The following is an 18,109-nucleotide window of genomic DNA, read 5'->3' on the forward strand; positions in this document are numbered from 1 at the left end:
AATATTTTATTCCAAACTGAATATTTAACTGCCTTTTTGACATTTCAATTGCTTAACTTCTTTTCTTCAAACTACAGAGTGCAGTTTATCCAGAGGGTTTTTTTTTTTGTTTTTTTAAAATCTATTGTCAGTGTTAATGTACAAAACTCTCCCTGCACAAAAGGTAAACTGGCGAGTTACTTTTCACATATTTTCAGCCTGGGCCTTGATCAAGATCATTTGGATCAAACTGTTATCATTTAGTTTGCTGTAGTTACCTTCTCCTCAGTAAGCAGGGGAACAGTTCTGATACAATCTAAAAGGAGCATTAAACTCAAGCTATACATCACAAAAAGTAATTAAAATCATGCCCTAACACACTTCTCAGCAATGTGTGAAAACTTAATTTAACAACTTGGCTCTCAAGTCTAATTTCTGTATGTGACTTTTATTATTTTTACTTTATTCTCTGACAGATCCATTGTATTTGCTTGTATATTGCAGGGCACACATGCACCTCACACATTTGAATATTAAAAAGAACTAATTCCACAACTGACAGCTTAATCTGTTCAGGAGAGTAATAAAATGATGGTTTAAAAAGAAACACAGCATTTTTCTCATAGCATGTCTGCATTATTATATTAAGGAAATGTCTTTGATGATGTGATACAGTACTGTTTAGTTTATATAAAAATGCATCAACAAGAAACAAATGCATTCCAATGTTATAAGGATATTATCACTTGTGTATGATATACTACCTCATTGGAGGTACACTTGTTTTTATGTCATGTAGGCCAGTGTCCCCAAATTTGATTTAGGACATTGCACTTTAATATTTTATTTTGTAACAACTCACTCAAATTAATAATTGGAAATGATTAATTACATATTTTTATACCCTAATTGCAATGTGCACTTACATGTGTGTGTCTTTTTTTTTTTGATAGGAAAATCCTTATATGTGCAACAATGAATGTGACGCCACCACTGAGGAACTGGCTCATCCTCCCGAGCTGATGTTTGACTTTGAAGGTCGCAACCCTACAACTTTTTGGCAGTCCACCTCATGGAAGAAATACCCGAAGCCCCTGCAGGTCAACATCACGCTGTCATGGAACAAGACCATTGAGCTCACTGACGACATCGTGCTGACCTTTGAGTCAGGTAGACCAGAGCAGATGGTCCTGGAAAAGTCGCTCGACTACGGCCGGACCTGGACCCCGTACCAGTTCTATGCCACCGACTGCCTGGACGCCTTCACCATGGAGCCCAAGACAGTGAACGATCTCACCCAGCGCACCCTGCTGGATATCATCTGCACCGAGGACTACTCCAGAGGCTACGTGTGGAAGAATGACAAGACGGTACGTTTCGAGATAAAGGATCGCTTTGCCCTGTTTGCCGGGCCTCGACTACACAACATGGCCTCCCTGTACGGCCAGCTGGATACCACCAAGAACCTGAGGGACTTCTTCACCATCACTGATCTGAGGATTAGGCTGCTGAAGCCAGCCACTGGTGCCACCATGGTGGATGAGAACAACCTGTCCAGATATTTCTATGCCATCTCTGACATCAAGGTGCAGGGCAGGTAAGAGTCATCTACATTTGTCAGTGCCTTTTGTAGATTGTAATATTTCATGTTCTTAAAACCAACTGAGAAAACTAGCATGTGGCTAGTCTCAAATCTACAAAAACAAAAACTTGCTAACCTATAGCCGTTAGTTAGCAATTTTAACAGTTTTAACACTTAGTGCATGTTCGTGTTTCTCCAGTGGTTTTTTTTCTTCAAATGTTTCACCAGTACTACCACTTTAGTCTTTTTCAGTGACTGCTGAGCTGTTAAAGCCAGCCTTTGTGAAATCCCCCCCCCCCCAGTGCCTCTTCAAACAGCTGGAGCTCGGTGATGAGGTGGCAGCACTTGTCAGTTTCCATCCTTCTCTGTAATGTTGAATGAAGCCAGATGGGTAGAATTTTTGTGGCATTAAAATTATCCCACAGCATCAATATAAACCAGGATTGGCCAACTATGTGCCGCAAAGAGCCAACAGTCTGTAGGCTGTTATTCCAAACAAAGACACCACACACTGATTAGCACTCCTTGAAGTAGAAAGGAAGAACTCTGGGAAATCACAAGGGGTGATCAGTCAGAATGAAAACCTCCATGGCGTATGGTTGGAGATCTTATGGTCCATTAATGGTACCAATCCATCAAAGTCCAACTTGTCTATTATCTCGTTGCCACAAAGAGACAACACCGTTGCTGATCAGTTTTAGAAAGCAGTCGCAGATTTAGCGGCCACAGACCAGATGAATGAATGAAAACCTGTAGGTGCATTTTGTTTTTTTTTTTTTTTAAACTGAGCAATGAAGTGTCTTGAATTTTCAAAATGCAAAGGAAAGGAGATTCAATATCTCCTTTTCTATAACCTACTATTTGGTTTCTCAGGTGTTTAGAAGTGCTAAGTGTCCAGATGGCCAACACTAAATTCACTTCAGACCAAAATTCTGTCTTTAAAATATTTCTGAATTCGGCTAAAAAAAAAAAAAAAAAAAAGGGGGGGGCCTTCTGAGCAGAGACTGACTGTAGGATCCTAAATTATTTAATTTAATCTAACAGAGGGCTGAAATTGCCTCCTGTGGTTTTAATACATCTCTTTTCTTGCAGACAGACATCCTTTAATGTTTTGCTTTATTCTCTAGCTGTCAGTTCAACTAAATAACTGATCTTTTTGCTATGACCTTTGTTGTCTGAATGTTTTTATCTCATTACAAAACTTTGTATGATTACTGTGGTTTCTTATGATAATAAATTCACTTTTCCAGGGTGTATTAGACCTACAGATTATCACATTTGCCATTAACACAAGTAGAGGTCCAGTTACCCCATACCGCAGAAAAGCTGCTAGTATGGTTAAAAACAGTTGTGAACAGAGCCATATGTAATAACATGAAAAATGAAATTAAACCATCTATTAATTGAGACAGAGAGGACAGAGGCCACAGGACAGGGGGACGCTAATGAAGACACAATACATGGACAATAGAGAAATGTATGATTAATTGAAAGCACGTTTGTTTTTTTGTTTAATTAAAGCTGCATTAAGTGATTTTTTTTGGCCACTTGGTGGCAGCAGAACACAAATGGATATATTATCACCTGATAGATTGTTGTTATGACAAACAGTTGCTTATTCCACTGCACATGTTGCAACATCAGCATTTTACTGGAGTCGTGTAATTTAAGCCCAGTTTGCACTCCTTTTAGCTTTGGTATGGTCTCCATCAACTCTTAAGGGGACAAATCTGACGTTTTAGCTGCTAATTGCTCCACTTTGTTCATCAGCCAGTTGCCAACTTTGTACACTACACTGTTGAGCACCAAACAGCAGACAGACAGAGGGTTTATCAGGGATTTTTAACTGGAAACAAAGACAAAGACAATGAAAGGATGCATTTGCAGGCCAGAAAACTAAAACAATCCAAAAATGTATCTAAAAACAAAGGTTTATAGAGGTTTGGGGGACTGGAGTTGGGTGATAATTCTGTGGGTTCATCACTAGAAGAAACACCCTTTACATTACACACACTTATTTGATCGATTGTTATTATTAAAAAAAAAGAAAAGAAAAGAAAAAAAAAAAAAAAAAAAAAAAGATTAAAGTAGCTTTAAAAGAGATCCACTTGTGAAAAAAAGAATTTTATCTCACCAGTTTAAATTTAGATACCCCTTCATTTCTACTTCACAGTTCACCAATTTTCCAGTTTTACAACCTACATTTTCAGTAGAATTCACAAGATTTCCAGTGCATGTGTCATGAACACAGCTTGCAGTGTTGCAGCGTTTATCTTCAGTGAGTCATCAGAAGCGCGCCGCAATTCTGAGGGAGTGGAAACATTGTTGTTTCATGACACATAGAAATGGCCCACATGGTGGTCGTAAAGCCTCGACAGCCGCTCTCCGAATGGGACCCGTGCCGCTTGCTGCAGTTGGTTTATATGAGGATAACTAGGTTGGTAATGACCCATCAGATGGGCCCTAGGTGAATTGAAACAGTTAGTCCCTAATTAGAATTCAGTCGACTTCAATGGCAGATTAGAACCATTAGCATGTTGGGTAATTGGGAGGAGACTAATCTTGTAATTAAGAGCATTTGCAGCTGATTAAATGGTAATCATCAGGGACACATCAGTGAAATGTGGAGACATTCAGAATTGCCAGGCTTTGGTTCCAAATTTAGCCTTGCCCTGTTTAATAATAAGTAGATTTATGGTTTAATCTAGGAGGTTCTCTTTCTGAGCAAGCTGCAGTTTTCGCTTTAAATAAAATCACATCTTTAGAGATATAAGACTTTTTTTTTTTTTTTTAAATATAATTTAAATCATCTTTGACTGCTGGTTGAAAAATCTAAAACAAATTAGTCACTGAACATGAACTGACAAAAAGTTAGTGACATCATTTTATGATGGGTGATGTCTGATCACATGCCTCAACAAGTTTTTCATAATGGTGGTGTGTGATATTCCCAGTTCAGCCCCATCAGAGAGGTGTGCATGTTCTGCAGTCAGACACACTCTTCCATTATCCGCACTCGTACTGTAAACATGAATTGATAAGTTGTAAATTGCAGGACCTGCTACCCGGCACAGACTAGCATCTCCCACAGATATCTTATTTTGCCATTCATTAGAAAGAGTAGCAAAAGGTTGGATGGGGGGAAAATAAGCTATTTTGCCCAATTTTCCATCCTGCCCCTGGGCATCAAATTCAATTTTCCACCAAAAGTTTGCAGTGAGAAAGAAAAGAAAATAAACATACGATTTCTGTCCAGAGGTGGATCAGTAACTCACTTGAAAGAGGTTGATGGAAGTCGGTGGGGAGAGACTGATTGGAGTTCCCACCAGCTTCAGCAGCCTCCTGGCTACAACCAAATGTGAAAGCCTTATCACAGAATGGCCATCCTGTCTGAGAAGACCCAGAATACTTCATAAACGCTGATAAACTTTCACTCACACACACAGCCGAATATTTGTAATGTCAGGTAACCTGCAGATATGTTCATGAATGTCAGGGCTCTGAATGGAAACTGGAACACTGCGGAAATGTCAAATTACATTTTCACAATGATCTGTGAATAGGGTTGCCTTATTTTCCATTTATATTTTAGACATGACAAAGACAAAATGATATGAAGTTACCATATTTGTGTCACAAACAAGGATCATGATGTGCTCTGCAAACAAATACCAATTATAACAATAATACTAACAGATACTTAAAAAAAACAAACAAACAAAAAAAACACAAACAACAACAACAACAACAACAACAACAACAACAACCCCACATACACACCACCACCACCACACACGATTTTTTCCTTCATGAAACAATTCAACTCCGAACTTTGAAATCCAACTGTTATCAGTGAACTTTGCATTTTTATGCCCTTTTAATTTATGTAATAATGTTTTCATGTTCTAAAGAAAAAAAAATAAATACTCAAGCATACAACTTGTTGTCACCTTTACATATAAAGATATAAGTCTGGATCACAGAAAATCTGGAACTGCTTAAAAACATCAGCAGTAGAAGAGATTCATCCACCAATATTTCAGTACAGTCTCAATTTATGTAATAGACGGTTTTCTGCCTCACAGTTTACGTCCAGTGTCACCGTTCAGTACAAATAAAGGAAGCAGTGTGCTCAATGTGTAGTGAGGCAGAAGGGGAGATGTAGGAGGTGGATGGGGTCTGACCTTCACACAGTAAATCTTTTGATTAATCGTTACCAGTTTTCCCCAACTTTGACCAAGTGTTTAGTATAGCAGTATACGTTTCACTGCTAGGTTGAGGCGTCATGCCTTACCTACCTACACATGCACTGTGACTGGTCAGCATGGGCTCTTGTGTTTTTCTGCTGTTGCCAGTGGGGAAAAAAAAAAAAAAAAAAAAAAGCCTCATTTATCTTTTCCATTTAACTAACACACTGCAAACCTTCTGTTCAATGCAACCCCTGCTCCCCCTCACAGTTAATGAAGCAAGGTAAATATAGTGAATGACTGCATATGTCACACCTGTCTAGTGTTATCAGCAAGAGAAATAGGGACCGTGCACTATAAAACCTTATGCCACAGGCATCTACAGCAGAGAGTTTGAATAAAGGAGGGGGGTGGAGAAGGTGTCCTTAGCCCTCCCAAAAGAGACTTAAGCTCTTCAGGAGGCAGCAATGTCTCAAGTCTGGGTGGGGGTCGCAAAAACTGAAACAACCTACTACTCCTTTTACTACGCCACTCTAAAGCAGCAGAAATGTCATATAGAAATATTTATAATGTGAAGAAATAAAAAAGAGCTTTAGTCAATGTCATCACCTTCCTACATAATACAGTGAATTAGTACAAATGTGTGGAAGTAAATAAAACAGCATCATCATCATCAAAGTTCATGGGTGGGTTTGCACAAGTTATGTGTAGTAATCTTTTCTGAATGAGGCTCATTATCTGTAGACTCTTGGAAGTCATTGAGAGAATTCCCAAACTTGAATGCCTGCGGCAGGTTGATACAAAGCCGGCACACCAATAAAAGTAAATAACATCTCACTCAGAAATAAATCCAGGGAAGTTTCAGATGCTGCACAAGACAATATAAAAAGAACCACAATAGATTGCTTTTAATAATCTAAGAATTGTCGCAGAACATGAGTTTATAAAACTGGCTTTACAAAGCCGATAACACACTGCACTAAAAATACTCTGACAAATCTTCCTGTACAATGATCTCGTATGATGGAAAAATGATGGACAAAAGAAAAGCTAAGAAAAAGGGTTGGGGTGGGGTTCTTTTTTTCCACCTCTCCTGAGCGGAGTCAGAGTGTGTGGCGGCACTGGCCATGCTATTGATTTCTAATGTTATTCCACATCAGCGGGAAACAAAAACCTTGAACTGTGCAGGCTGTCCCACCTTTCACGTCTCCCTCTCCATCGTTCCTCACTTATTGATCAGATGTCTGCTCGTTAATTAAGACATGACCGCTACTGGCTGGCTGCACGGTCAGAGCTGCACATCTGCAGGGCCGCAGCAGGGCCTGGGAATGAGAGGCAGCTAATCCATAAGTGCTAATGTGCTATTTCTCTCATCTCCCATGTCATTCTCTATTTTTCTCTAACCTTTTCCCTTGGTCCCCCCCCCCCCTCCCCCTCCCTCACTGGTTCTTTCACTTTCCCTTTTACCCAGTATTCAAGCATTGTGTCAAAGTAACCTTAAAAACTAACTACTGTCCAACATGGCCAGGTCCTCCATGATGTGGACTAGGCAATTCAAGATCAGTTTGTTGTAATATTTTTAAAACTGCAGAAACAGGACTTTAAGAAGTAGAGTAAAAACAGAATTCACCAGTAAACAGAAGAAGATGTACATGTTTAATATAATTTGAATGTAATGTCCTTGAGCAAGACATTGGATTCCCATTGCTCATAATAGCCAATGGTACCTCCACTGTCATGGGTCTGTGAGTTTGTGTGTGTATTGGTGAATTAGAGGCACACTGAAGCAACGTGGCACAAAGAGTACTCCCATATATAAAAGATATAAATTAAATGGGGTTTTTTTTTTTTAAGATATATTTTTATGCATGTTTTGCCTTTATTGAAAGGATAGTAGAGTGTGACAGGAAAGGGGCAATGACACGTAGGAAAGAGTCGGGCCAGTCGGGAGTCGAACTGGCACTCGCCTGCTAAAAGCATCGGCTAATGTGGTACACACCCTAGCCACTCCGCCATCGGGCCACCCCAAATGAAGTTCGTTTTTTTATTGTAGACATGTCAACATGTAAGGAACTCAACTCTCCAACTGCCTTGTAAATGCAAATGTTAGAAAATTTGTTTTCCATGCAAGAGAAATTCAATTTGATTTTAGCGTTCGTTTGATTCATCCAGTTCAGAGACATGCTCAAGGACACTTTGACAGACCTCAGACCTAACATTACAGCCTCTGACCACTTAGTGTGCCTGCTGTATGAATTTATGTACAAGTGTGTTTAATTTTTGACTCAAATGAAAATGATTGGTAGCATGACAGCACATAACCCATGTGATGCCTAGGACTAAATCATCATCATCATCATCATCATCATCATCATCATCATCATCATGTCCTTGCTTTTTTGATTGATGACCTCTGTCTTCCAGTGATTTCCAGATGGGTTACAACAGCTCTTCATAAATCTATTTACCAGTCTGTGTGTGAAGTCCTTCCTAAGCCCTTATTAGCCAGTGAGTTTCAAACAAAGTTTTAAAACCTTATTGGTAGATGTTGAATATATTAATATATGCATACGCAGAGAAATTTTTCAAAGTTTGTTATTTTCATGAAAATTAGAATGAGTGGGATAATGCTAACCTGATGTTATTTGGCTATAGCCTTACATTATGAGCATAATACTTGATACCAAATTTGAAGCATTGTGTTTTTTTAGTGAAATGTAAATTTGAAATCTTGTCAGTTTGCATCTTCACTTGAAAGCATTTTGATCGAGTGTCCAATCTTTTTTTTAAAAAAAAAAGGGTCAAAAACAAAATGCGTTTTACATTAAATATAAAGCACTGAAATGCCTGAATTAGCTTTGTCAACATTAGTTTTGCCAGCTGGTCCACTGAGCTCTGCAAAACTTACAAAATTCCATTCACCATTTGCCATGTGTAACAACTAAAGGTGTATTGAAGAACTAGTCTGTGTAGTGCAACCTGTTTTAATTCAGTGACTCATAAATATCCAGGTAGCACCTAATGTTATGTGATGAGGAAAAGTTTGGATTTAAGAACAGATGGTGCAACTGGCTGCAGGAGATCTACTGGCAAACACGGATGTTGGGGATCAGAGGCTGGAATTATGTCATTTAAAAATTCACACAGTGAACTAGTCCGACACTTTGCATCCTGAGACAAGACTTATTGTTGATCACAAAATAAGAACATTTAAATCGTTATGTCATTTTTGTCATTAATCGTTGCCATTTTCCTCTGGTGCAGTTTTGCTTTTTTCTAATACAAAAAAAGGACTTTAGAGTTTCTAACATTAACATGACTGCAGGCTTATGGAAATAATGTGTGAGATGTTTCATTCCCTTCTGACTGTCTGTGCTGACAAATGTTAAAACAAAAGCAAATTTCAAGACATTTTATCGTGAGCCTTCCCTCTGAGGTATACATGAGAATTACTCAAAGGCAAATTTGGATACAAAAGAATAATTGTTTTAGAGAAAGTATGAAACATCTCACTCTTATTTTATGCTCCCCAGTGGTTCCCGCGAGCCACAGACAAACGCTGTATCTCCCTCTCTCTGTGGGAATCATGAGCTCATAAAAGTGCCATATCACACACACACACACACACACTATCTCGCACTTGAAAGGAGTCTAAATTTGTAGCTCCTCCACAGTGCATTCTCATGACGGGCATTGCACCCTGCTGAACCACACACAGAAGATCTAAACCCGGGGGATATAGTGGTCACGCACACAATTCAAGGGGAAAAAAAAAAAAAAAAAAAAAAAAGTAGTAATAATGATGTTACACCATATCATCTGCTGTGTAATGTGCCAGGACATTTCCCTCCCTCATTTAAACTCCTGGCATTTGAAAAGCCTTCTGCGTGGAAAAGAGAGTCCTCTCACTGTTTTTGTGTGCGTTTGTCTAGATTGTAACTTTATAAGGCAGGACAGAGTGCAGCAGGAGAAAAATCAATATTCCTCCAGAGTGTTTGAGTAAAGGATGTTGTTGCGTAGCTTGATGGGATTTGTTGTTGATTCTTAGTTCAGTGGTCGCAAAGTCAAAAAATGTTCAAGTTCGTAATGATTTTAGATAAAAAGGTGCAACACATGCACCAGTCTGAGCAAATATTCACTTTCATCTCTTGGTCCCTGCAGTTGAAAACTCTGCAATGAACAAATTGAATTCCACACTGGCAAGTCAAAGTTCACCTGTGTTCAACCTTGCACCTTCTTCCAATAGTGACACCAGTGTGCCATTCCTCATTTTGTACAAAATCGTTCTCATGCACTGTTTGCAGTCGGCGACCACTCTGCTTAATCTTTATCTACACCAAAAACCAGACCTGTTAGTCTGGAGTCTCATACCCCAAGACAGTGATTTGTGCTAATGCAGTAGATCCATGCATCTGCAGGTTGTCGCCCTCTACAGGGGGGAGTCATAACTGAGTGATGTCCTCACTGCTACTAAGATTGTGTTCATAAACGGCCATCCAGCTGCGTGAAAGTGTTTCTTCACGCAGATTAAAGGCAGCTTTAATCTTTAATATGTTTAAAAGAAATCTCTAACTTTTAGACTAAAGCTCTTTAATTTAGTTTTAAAGATGATTTTGTATTTTTGTATTTCTTGGAGGCCCCTGAAACCACTTTTAGATCATTTAGTGAGATAAGATTAACAGAAAATGTAAATTTTAGCATTTCTAAAATCCTGCTAATGATAGTTGAGATCCAACAGAATTATTTACTGAAGCGGGTGTCTTACAGCGGCTTTTTTTTTTTTTTTTTTTTTTTTTTTTTTTTTTAAAAAAGCACTTGAAAATGTGATCAGTGAGGAAGAAATACATTTATATGGCAGAAAGCCAAAGTAAACACTGAGTCGAGCCCAGTTATTTTTTTTAGTACTGGAATCCTTCTTGTTGCCCCTTTAAATGGCTACACTGCTGTCTTGCCCTTCACATAACCACACGAGCCAAAACAAACTGCACACACACACCACACACAAACCGACTGGCTCTTATCCAGTCTCTCATATACAGCATACAACACGCACGCACACATACACACACACACACACCAGTTCCAATCCACCAAGCCCGTGCCCTGTGAACCATGACAGCTGTAGCCAGCTTGATTGACAGAGTTTGAAAGTCAGGTTCAAGTGCAGGTTCACACGACCCCCAGCGTTACTCTGCTACCACGGTAAGGTTCTCTCCGGCTCTGCCAGCGCCTGCTCACTTATCTTCCACCAGATGTCTGTCACATGCTGCGATGTTTTCTGCCAGTCATCTCCCAGTCTCCGGCGTTTAATTAGTGCTCATTATGGCCCAGGCTTTCTTTGTAAATAATATATGGGTGCCAGAGAAAGCACATCAACATAAGCTCTCTCTGGAGGGGCAGCAGCCATGAATAGTAAAATCATCAGCATGTCCTTTTGCTGCACCTAGTGTACGATCAAGCTTTACAGACAAGGTTGTTGTGGCTTTGTATGTTCAATGGTGTGGGGGGGTGTGTGTGTCTCTCTCTCTCTCTCAACACCTGTGAAATACAGTGGCAAAGCATGTTTTCTTCTCATTAAAGTGTTAATACTTCTCTGAACAGTTTTTTTTTTTTTTTTTTTTTTTTTTTTTTTTTTAATATATTTGTACATTTCACCCTTCATACTGTAGTACCTGAGTGCCTGCTGTAAGGAACACTTGAATGTTTTTGTGTTGTGTTCTTTCCCCACACACGCACGAGAACATGCAGCCGGCCTCTAATTTCCATATTAATATGTCCTTCTATTGCCGATTTCTTCACGGCTTCCTCCTTGTCTCAGTGGCTTACATCACATGAATGAGACGGCCCTCCACCATGAGGGCTGAGGTGGGACGAGGGGGGCAGACATTACCATACTGTATGCCTACATCAATGCACAACTTCAATAATAGGCCCTGTCATTGAAACAAATCACAGGCCTTCAGTGGCAGTGGTCCAAGCCACGCAAATTCAAATTTCATTTCGCCTCGGCAGAAAATTGGAGCAGGGGGAATTAACTTGTGATCCATTCCTAATATTTCTACAACAATTTGGGGAGCCCTGGCGGGCCTGCTTTATATTTCGATAGGGGACGCAAACAATTTGCTTGAGATGTATTACATTACACCCCGAAGAATGACAAAATTGGCCACAGCACAGAGCAACGAAAACAAGCCTAATCGGACTCTTCAATTTCACGGTGACACAGCCTGGTGTAATGAGGTGACTCTGAGACTCTCCCCTCTCCTCATGGAAAAGTTCAACGCCAGCTGAAATGTAAAAGGAGGCAATGTAAAGAAGGGTTGTCAAACTCATTATATGAGCTTGATTTGCTTTGTCCCTGCTCAAATGACTGGTGTTGCAATAGGAAACTTTCGTCCCTTTGCCCCTGCAAACGGAGCCAAGTCAGGTTGCATATTACAGCAAACATCCTTTTTAATTTAAGGGGTTTTGCAGCTGCATCAGCTCTTTATTTTTTAGATCACATTATGAAGCTTTATTATTAATTTGATATACATAAATAATTTAGTTTTCCAAGAGTAAACAGAGTTAAGGAAACCACATGTTTTTACAGGCAAGGACAGACAAGTTTAGTTGTGGGGTACCTTTAAAGAAAAAACATGGACAGGAAATCCAAGCCCATTCATTCATTTCAGTTCCATTGTAAAATCGAATTTCCCTAAATTAAGGTCCAAATGCTCTTGAAACATTGCCAGGAATGATATTCTGGTGGAAAATACTGAATATTTTGTCTGTCAAAAACTACTCAAATTTAATATATTATGACAAAACCCACTGGGTTTTTTTGTTTTGTTTTTTTAAGTGTATGTATTGTAGACTGTAAGTTTCCAGAAAAGACGTTTTCTGATTTAACAGGAGAATATAAATTACAGTGCAAATGAAGCACAAGGAGTCCAAACTTAGAATAAAAACCAATGTTTAAAAGTTTTAACCCTCAATTTAAAACAAGTTGGACTTGGCTATAGATGAGTGGTGCATGAAGTGAACGCTGCTCCTCCATGTTTAGTTTTCACTCTGAGCTAAGAGGTCTGGACTTTTCATAATATAATATGGCAGCATATGAAAAGCAGTTACTGTTTTATAAACCTTTTATATTTTTATAATCCAAGTCTTTGAGAAACAGGAAGCCGGGGCAAATGTCTAAGAACTGGACTGATGTGATCCACTTTCTTCTTCTTTTAGTGAGAGCTCTAGCAGCAGAGGTGTGACTAACCTGCTACTGATCAACTTTTTAGAAACATCTAGGTGGAGTGCACTACGCCTAGACTTACGGCTTAGTTTGTGGTCTTTAAACATAGGCAAGTCAAGCTGACCCAGTCATTCTTCGTTGGCTCCAAAGACAATTCTATTGTCTATTTTATATTGTCCATTTTTTTTTTTTTTTTTTTTTTTTTTTTTTTTTTTTTTTAAGAAAAAACACCTTTTCCCAGAATGTCTGACAGTGTGATAGGGACAAGAAGCAGGACCAACGTCCTGATCCCCTCATGTAAAAGAATCAGACAGCCTCTCTTTCCCTGCCCCGTGTTGGCAGGTTATTCTGGATTGGCCAGGTAACACATTGACATTCATCTAAAATTTTCAGCAAGGCCAAAGTTTCCCTCAACAGCCTTGATCTCTCCATATCTGTCAGAGTTGTCACTGGTCAGGATGTGTGAGCCTCTCCACATGTCTTGTGAAGGAAAGGTTCACAGAACCTCAGTATGCATTTATACAGCATGCAGGCACATTACAGGTTCTGACCATGACCAACTTTTGTGAGGAACAGGTGAGGTATAGGGCTGAGCAACAGTCACAGGTCAAATCTCTACTGGAAAAAAGAAAGAAAAGGAGCCTTCCACTGCACAGCAGTCTAAGGAGAAGATGTATTTTCATTTCAGAAACTATTTTGTTCAAGTTGCTATCTGTACTTTCCAACTCATCATAGTGGCACAATAAGTCACAGACAAACATTTCAGCAACCAGCCCGTTGTTAGCATGGGGTGTGGACCTGTGGGACTCTCTGCATTTATACCCTGCCACAGGTGCAAATAATTAGGTCAATCACATTGTTGCCTCCACAAGGCAAAAACAATTCAAGCTGAACCATAGAGGTAAATGTGACCTTGTCCATAAAGTGTCATTTGAATCAGTGGATTTAAAAAAGCAAATATGAGTAGAAGGAGTAGAAGTGCAGAATCTTGAGTGCAGACCTCATAAGCACTGATGTGGTGATTTGTGTGTCAAAAGATCTCGGGGCATTTAGTTCTCAAAGTGGGTTAAAAATAGTTAGAAACTTTTTAGGTGGCATCCAGGTAACATAGCCCCATTGTTTCAGCAGCGTATCAGGGAGTACCATTCAATGTGGAGTCAAGCTACACTGAAATATGCAGCTTAACTGCTACACTGAAATATAGTCACTAAAATCAACAAATGGTTATTTATAACCACTATGTCAAAACAACTTTTCATCTAACATTAGCTCATTAACTGAAGCTGAAATGAAGCTATAAATGCTTACATTTGTCTTCTTTAATGCCAATTGTCTACACAGGTGTATTAAAGGTCCTGCTCACCCACACAGGCGTGTTATATTCTGATTGATTGGCGCTCGGGTCAGGTTGGGTTGAATTTGGACAAAGTTGTGCTGGGAATTATGGAAGGCTTTTTCACAACAGACATTTTGATTGGTCATAGTGTAAAAAACAACTTATGTTACCAATACTGTTTCATTCTATTCAAGTGTCCCTGTGCATAAAATGTGCATTAATGCATGTTTCCATCTATTAACATTATACAATTATAAGGAGTTGGTTCATCAGAGATAATTGTCCAGTCATGTGGCATTAAGACACTGCAGACACCGCAACAAGGTGACATTAGTAAAAGAGCACCAGTGAAACCTCAGACAGTGGTTAAGTGTGTGCACAATATGAAGGAAAAGTTGCAGTTTGTTTGATGTATTAACTGGAGATAAACTACAGTCTCCTCATCTGTCCACACAGATGTGCTGTTTTCACTGGCCACCATCTTTCTTCTTTTCAGTAATGCTAACCCAAACCCTTTAAGTTGCATGTTTCATAATCATAAAAATTCAATTCATTTAAATCTGATAAATCTGTTTCCAGTGCACAATAGGCACATTTTGTTCTTATCGATACTCCAACACCTTAGCCAAGCAAAAAAAGAGCACATTTTGTCTCCACGCCATCTTGGTTAGGTTTTAGGGAAATTAGGTCATTTGTTAAGTACATTTTTTTTTTGAACAAACATGGTTAAAAGATGCAACGTTCACTATCGGTCAGTAACAGAAAAAGAACAACAGTCTCTCCAGCTTCCTCTCTTCGTGGACTTTCCCACTATGTAAAGTCAGCTGACTTCCTTCTTCGATCCTGTCATACTTCCTGCTGCCCCTAGAAGGCCTTTTCACTTTAACATAAACATGTCATTTTGGGACTGACGCTGTCTCACACAACTGCAAGAAGTCACTTAATAATAGTACTATGGGTCAAAATAAACTGCACAAACAACCTAAGGGGTAATTGTTTATGGGAGCACAGTGTCGTAAAAACAGGTGGACGGTAATGCATTTAGTGTGACAGTCTGCATGCACAAGGCGAGGACCCTGAAACTAAAGCAGCTCAATGGAATTCAGCCATCAGGAATTCTATTATTTATACCTGTGGCGTACTGAAATAATATCCGTGAAAAGGGCTTCTGCAAACGTAAACAGTGTAATTTTTTCAACATTACAACTGGAAAGTAAGCGACATGTCAATCAAGCACAGTTTGTGCACGCCCACACCATCTTGAGAAGTGTAATTAAGGCAAATAAGTGTAAACACCCGTGGGAGGACTTGCAAGGTATTTAACAAAAGCTAAAGGAAGATACTGGCTAAAATAAACAGGTTTAATATACATATATCCTCCTACTATTTTCATGCAAATTTTCCAATAATGACTTCTCTACTGAATGAGCCCAGTGAACAGGACATCACCTTTTTGTAACTTTAATTCTATTACATTCTTTATCTGCTCTTTTGACTGCTAGAAACAACCTTAATTTCTTACTATTCAAACATTACTATTGCTTGATACCAAGATCACTGTCATTTATTGGCTGTGACTTTATCTGAGAGGTATTGCAACAAATTGTAGTTATATCACACTCTTAATTTATCCACAATTACCCCGGGGAGTTTTGCACTGTCAAAGATTACTACATTGAAAAAATGTATTTACAGATTTACAGTCATTTATCTGAAGCAGCACTTACACTTAATTGAATCAGTGATTTTATTGTTATTTTCCTTGAAAGTCGCCATATAGTTGAACTTGAAAATTAGCAAATAAAAGTTTCCCACAAATGAAAGTTTCCCTAACCTGTCAGTTCAGACTCGTCTTCTTTGAGGTCCTTATTTAACGAGTTCTGTGCACCTCTCTTGTCTTGAATCAGAGATGCCAGGAGCTGTCACAAGGAAGAAAAGCTGTGTTAGACACAGTGAGCCTGTCAACACAGTGCCAAGCAGCTAGCAGAAGCCAAGGTTCAGCAGCAGCCAGAGGAGCAGACACAGGGCACTGCGGCTGTCTACCCCAGAATATCAACATAAACTAGATCCCGAACTCATCTTTCTTCACTGTAGAGATTGTTACATTTGAATCAACACCAGTATCTGTATCACATTACTAACCAGGTGCAGCAAAAATCAGATACAGTCTTTTTCTTTAAGGCTATGATAACACTTGAAAATGTGTCAGTCCATTCAAATTACAAAAAAATAACATATACTTTCTTACTTTCCATAGATGGGATTTAAGCCTGCAGATACTTTTCCCTTTATTTGCTCAGGTTTTGAGATGTAAAGTGTGTATGTGACGCACCACTGCAAAGAAGGTAAATGGCATTTCATTTGTGGTGTTCACAGCATTGGAAAATTTCATTTATAAAATTCAACCAGTGGGCAACCCTCAGGGCCTTCTAGGCCTTCAGAGAAGGCCAAGCATATCAGCATTTTAAATGTTATATTTAATCTCTTTTATTTAATAATTATTATCATCTAAGTCTAATTTTAAAGTTTTTCATTTTCTGTCAAGTTTGCTTCAAATTAAAGGGTTACTGACCATGAAAAAAGTGAAAAGGTTAGCTGCTTCACTCATTGGTCAGAACTTTATAACCGGGACAGAAGGGCTGAAGACAGTGGCAGATGAATTAACCAATTACATTTTAATTTATAGTGGGTGGGACCAAAAAATTATTGCTCAAGGCCTTCCAAAGGCTCAAGGCTAGAACTATCACAAAGGGTTTATCTTTTTCTGTCCAGAGGTTTAAGCTAGAAAATCAAGACTTCAGTCAGTCATAGCACAGCTGGCAAAGTGACAGGACAAAAACAAGGATACCCAAAGGCCCCCCAGCCAGAACTTGAAAAATTAGTTTTTATGTTGAAAGATGTGAAGAAAAAGAAGTTACCCAACAGTGTGCAATGGGCTTCACACAATATTCACAATGTAGAATATTTTTATGACAAAAAACAAATTCTTCATTCTTTTGATCAGTGGACCCTGAAGGACTAAAGGAATATAAACTTTTGAGAAAAAGACAGACAATTGGACTTCATGACTGCCTCAAAGTAGGGAGTCTCTACCATTTCACTGTATTGCTGGTTTACGATGCTGGTAAATATGAATAAACTATACTTTACTTCTGTAAAATGAACAGTTGAATTGTGGAGAATCTATCTGAACTAACAATGTGTAACATGTCAATACTGACCAAAGTTTAAACATATCTATCTTTATGTGTGTTGCTAGGCTTTTTTGGACAAGCTTTAAACTGAATTGCAGGCAACTAAGCTGAGGGTGAGCTGTTAGCTGCTGGGCTGACAGGTAAAATGGATCTGTCATAGTGTTGTAGTGCACCTTTAAGTGTTGAGCCTTCATGTGAGATGCATTGGTTTGGTCATTGTGTGTTTCTGGAACTTACTGAGCTCAGCCCCGAGCACAGTGTAGTTGCGGTGTTTCTGGTTTAATAGCACTATGCTGGTCTGGTGACAGGTCTGTTTACACAGCATGGAAAAGGGGCAAAAATTTATGTGTTCATGAGGGTGTCACGTTTAGAGCAGGAGCTGATAAATATCCATGACTGCAGAATCATTTTTTAATGCAGTGTGAATGCCGATGTTCCCTTTCCCATTGCCAACAAAGCCAGATGATAGTGGGTGTTAGCAGGTTTAAGACAACCAAAAATATCTGTGTGGTCAGATACCGCTAGAGGTAAATGGGAAAATGTGGGGCTTTTTTGTAATTTGAGTTAACTGAGCCTTTAAGTAGTAGTAAGTCACAATAAACC

The 18,109-nt window shown here is 39.0% G+C and overlaps 1 protein-coding gene across 3 annotated transcripts in view; it reads left to right on the plus strand.

The window, feature by feature from the left end:
- The window catches only part of LOC139629602 (netrin-G1-like), a 61,626-nt gene that overhangs the window by 27,281 nt on the left and 16,236 nt on the right, over positions 1-18,109 (plus strand). For all 3 annotated transcript variants that reach the window (XM_071492323.1, XM_071492322.1, XM_071492324.1), the window contains exon 3: positions 933-1,576. In XM_071492323.1, coding sequence (XP_071348424.1) covers positions 933-1,576 — 644 coding nt within the window. The remainder of the gene's footprint in view (positions 1-932; positions 1,577-18,109) is intronic.

This window comes from Trachinotus anak, unplaced genomic scaffold (assembly GCF_046630095.1).
Source record: "Trachinotus anak isolate AG129_WGS33_773 ecotype Australia unplaced genomic scaffold, CSIRO_AGI_Tana_v1 ptg000012l, whole genome shotgun sequence".
Lineage (NCBI taxonomy): Eukaryota > Metazoa > Chordata > Actinopteri > Carangiformes > Carangidae > Trachinotus > Trachinotus anak.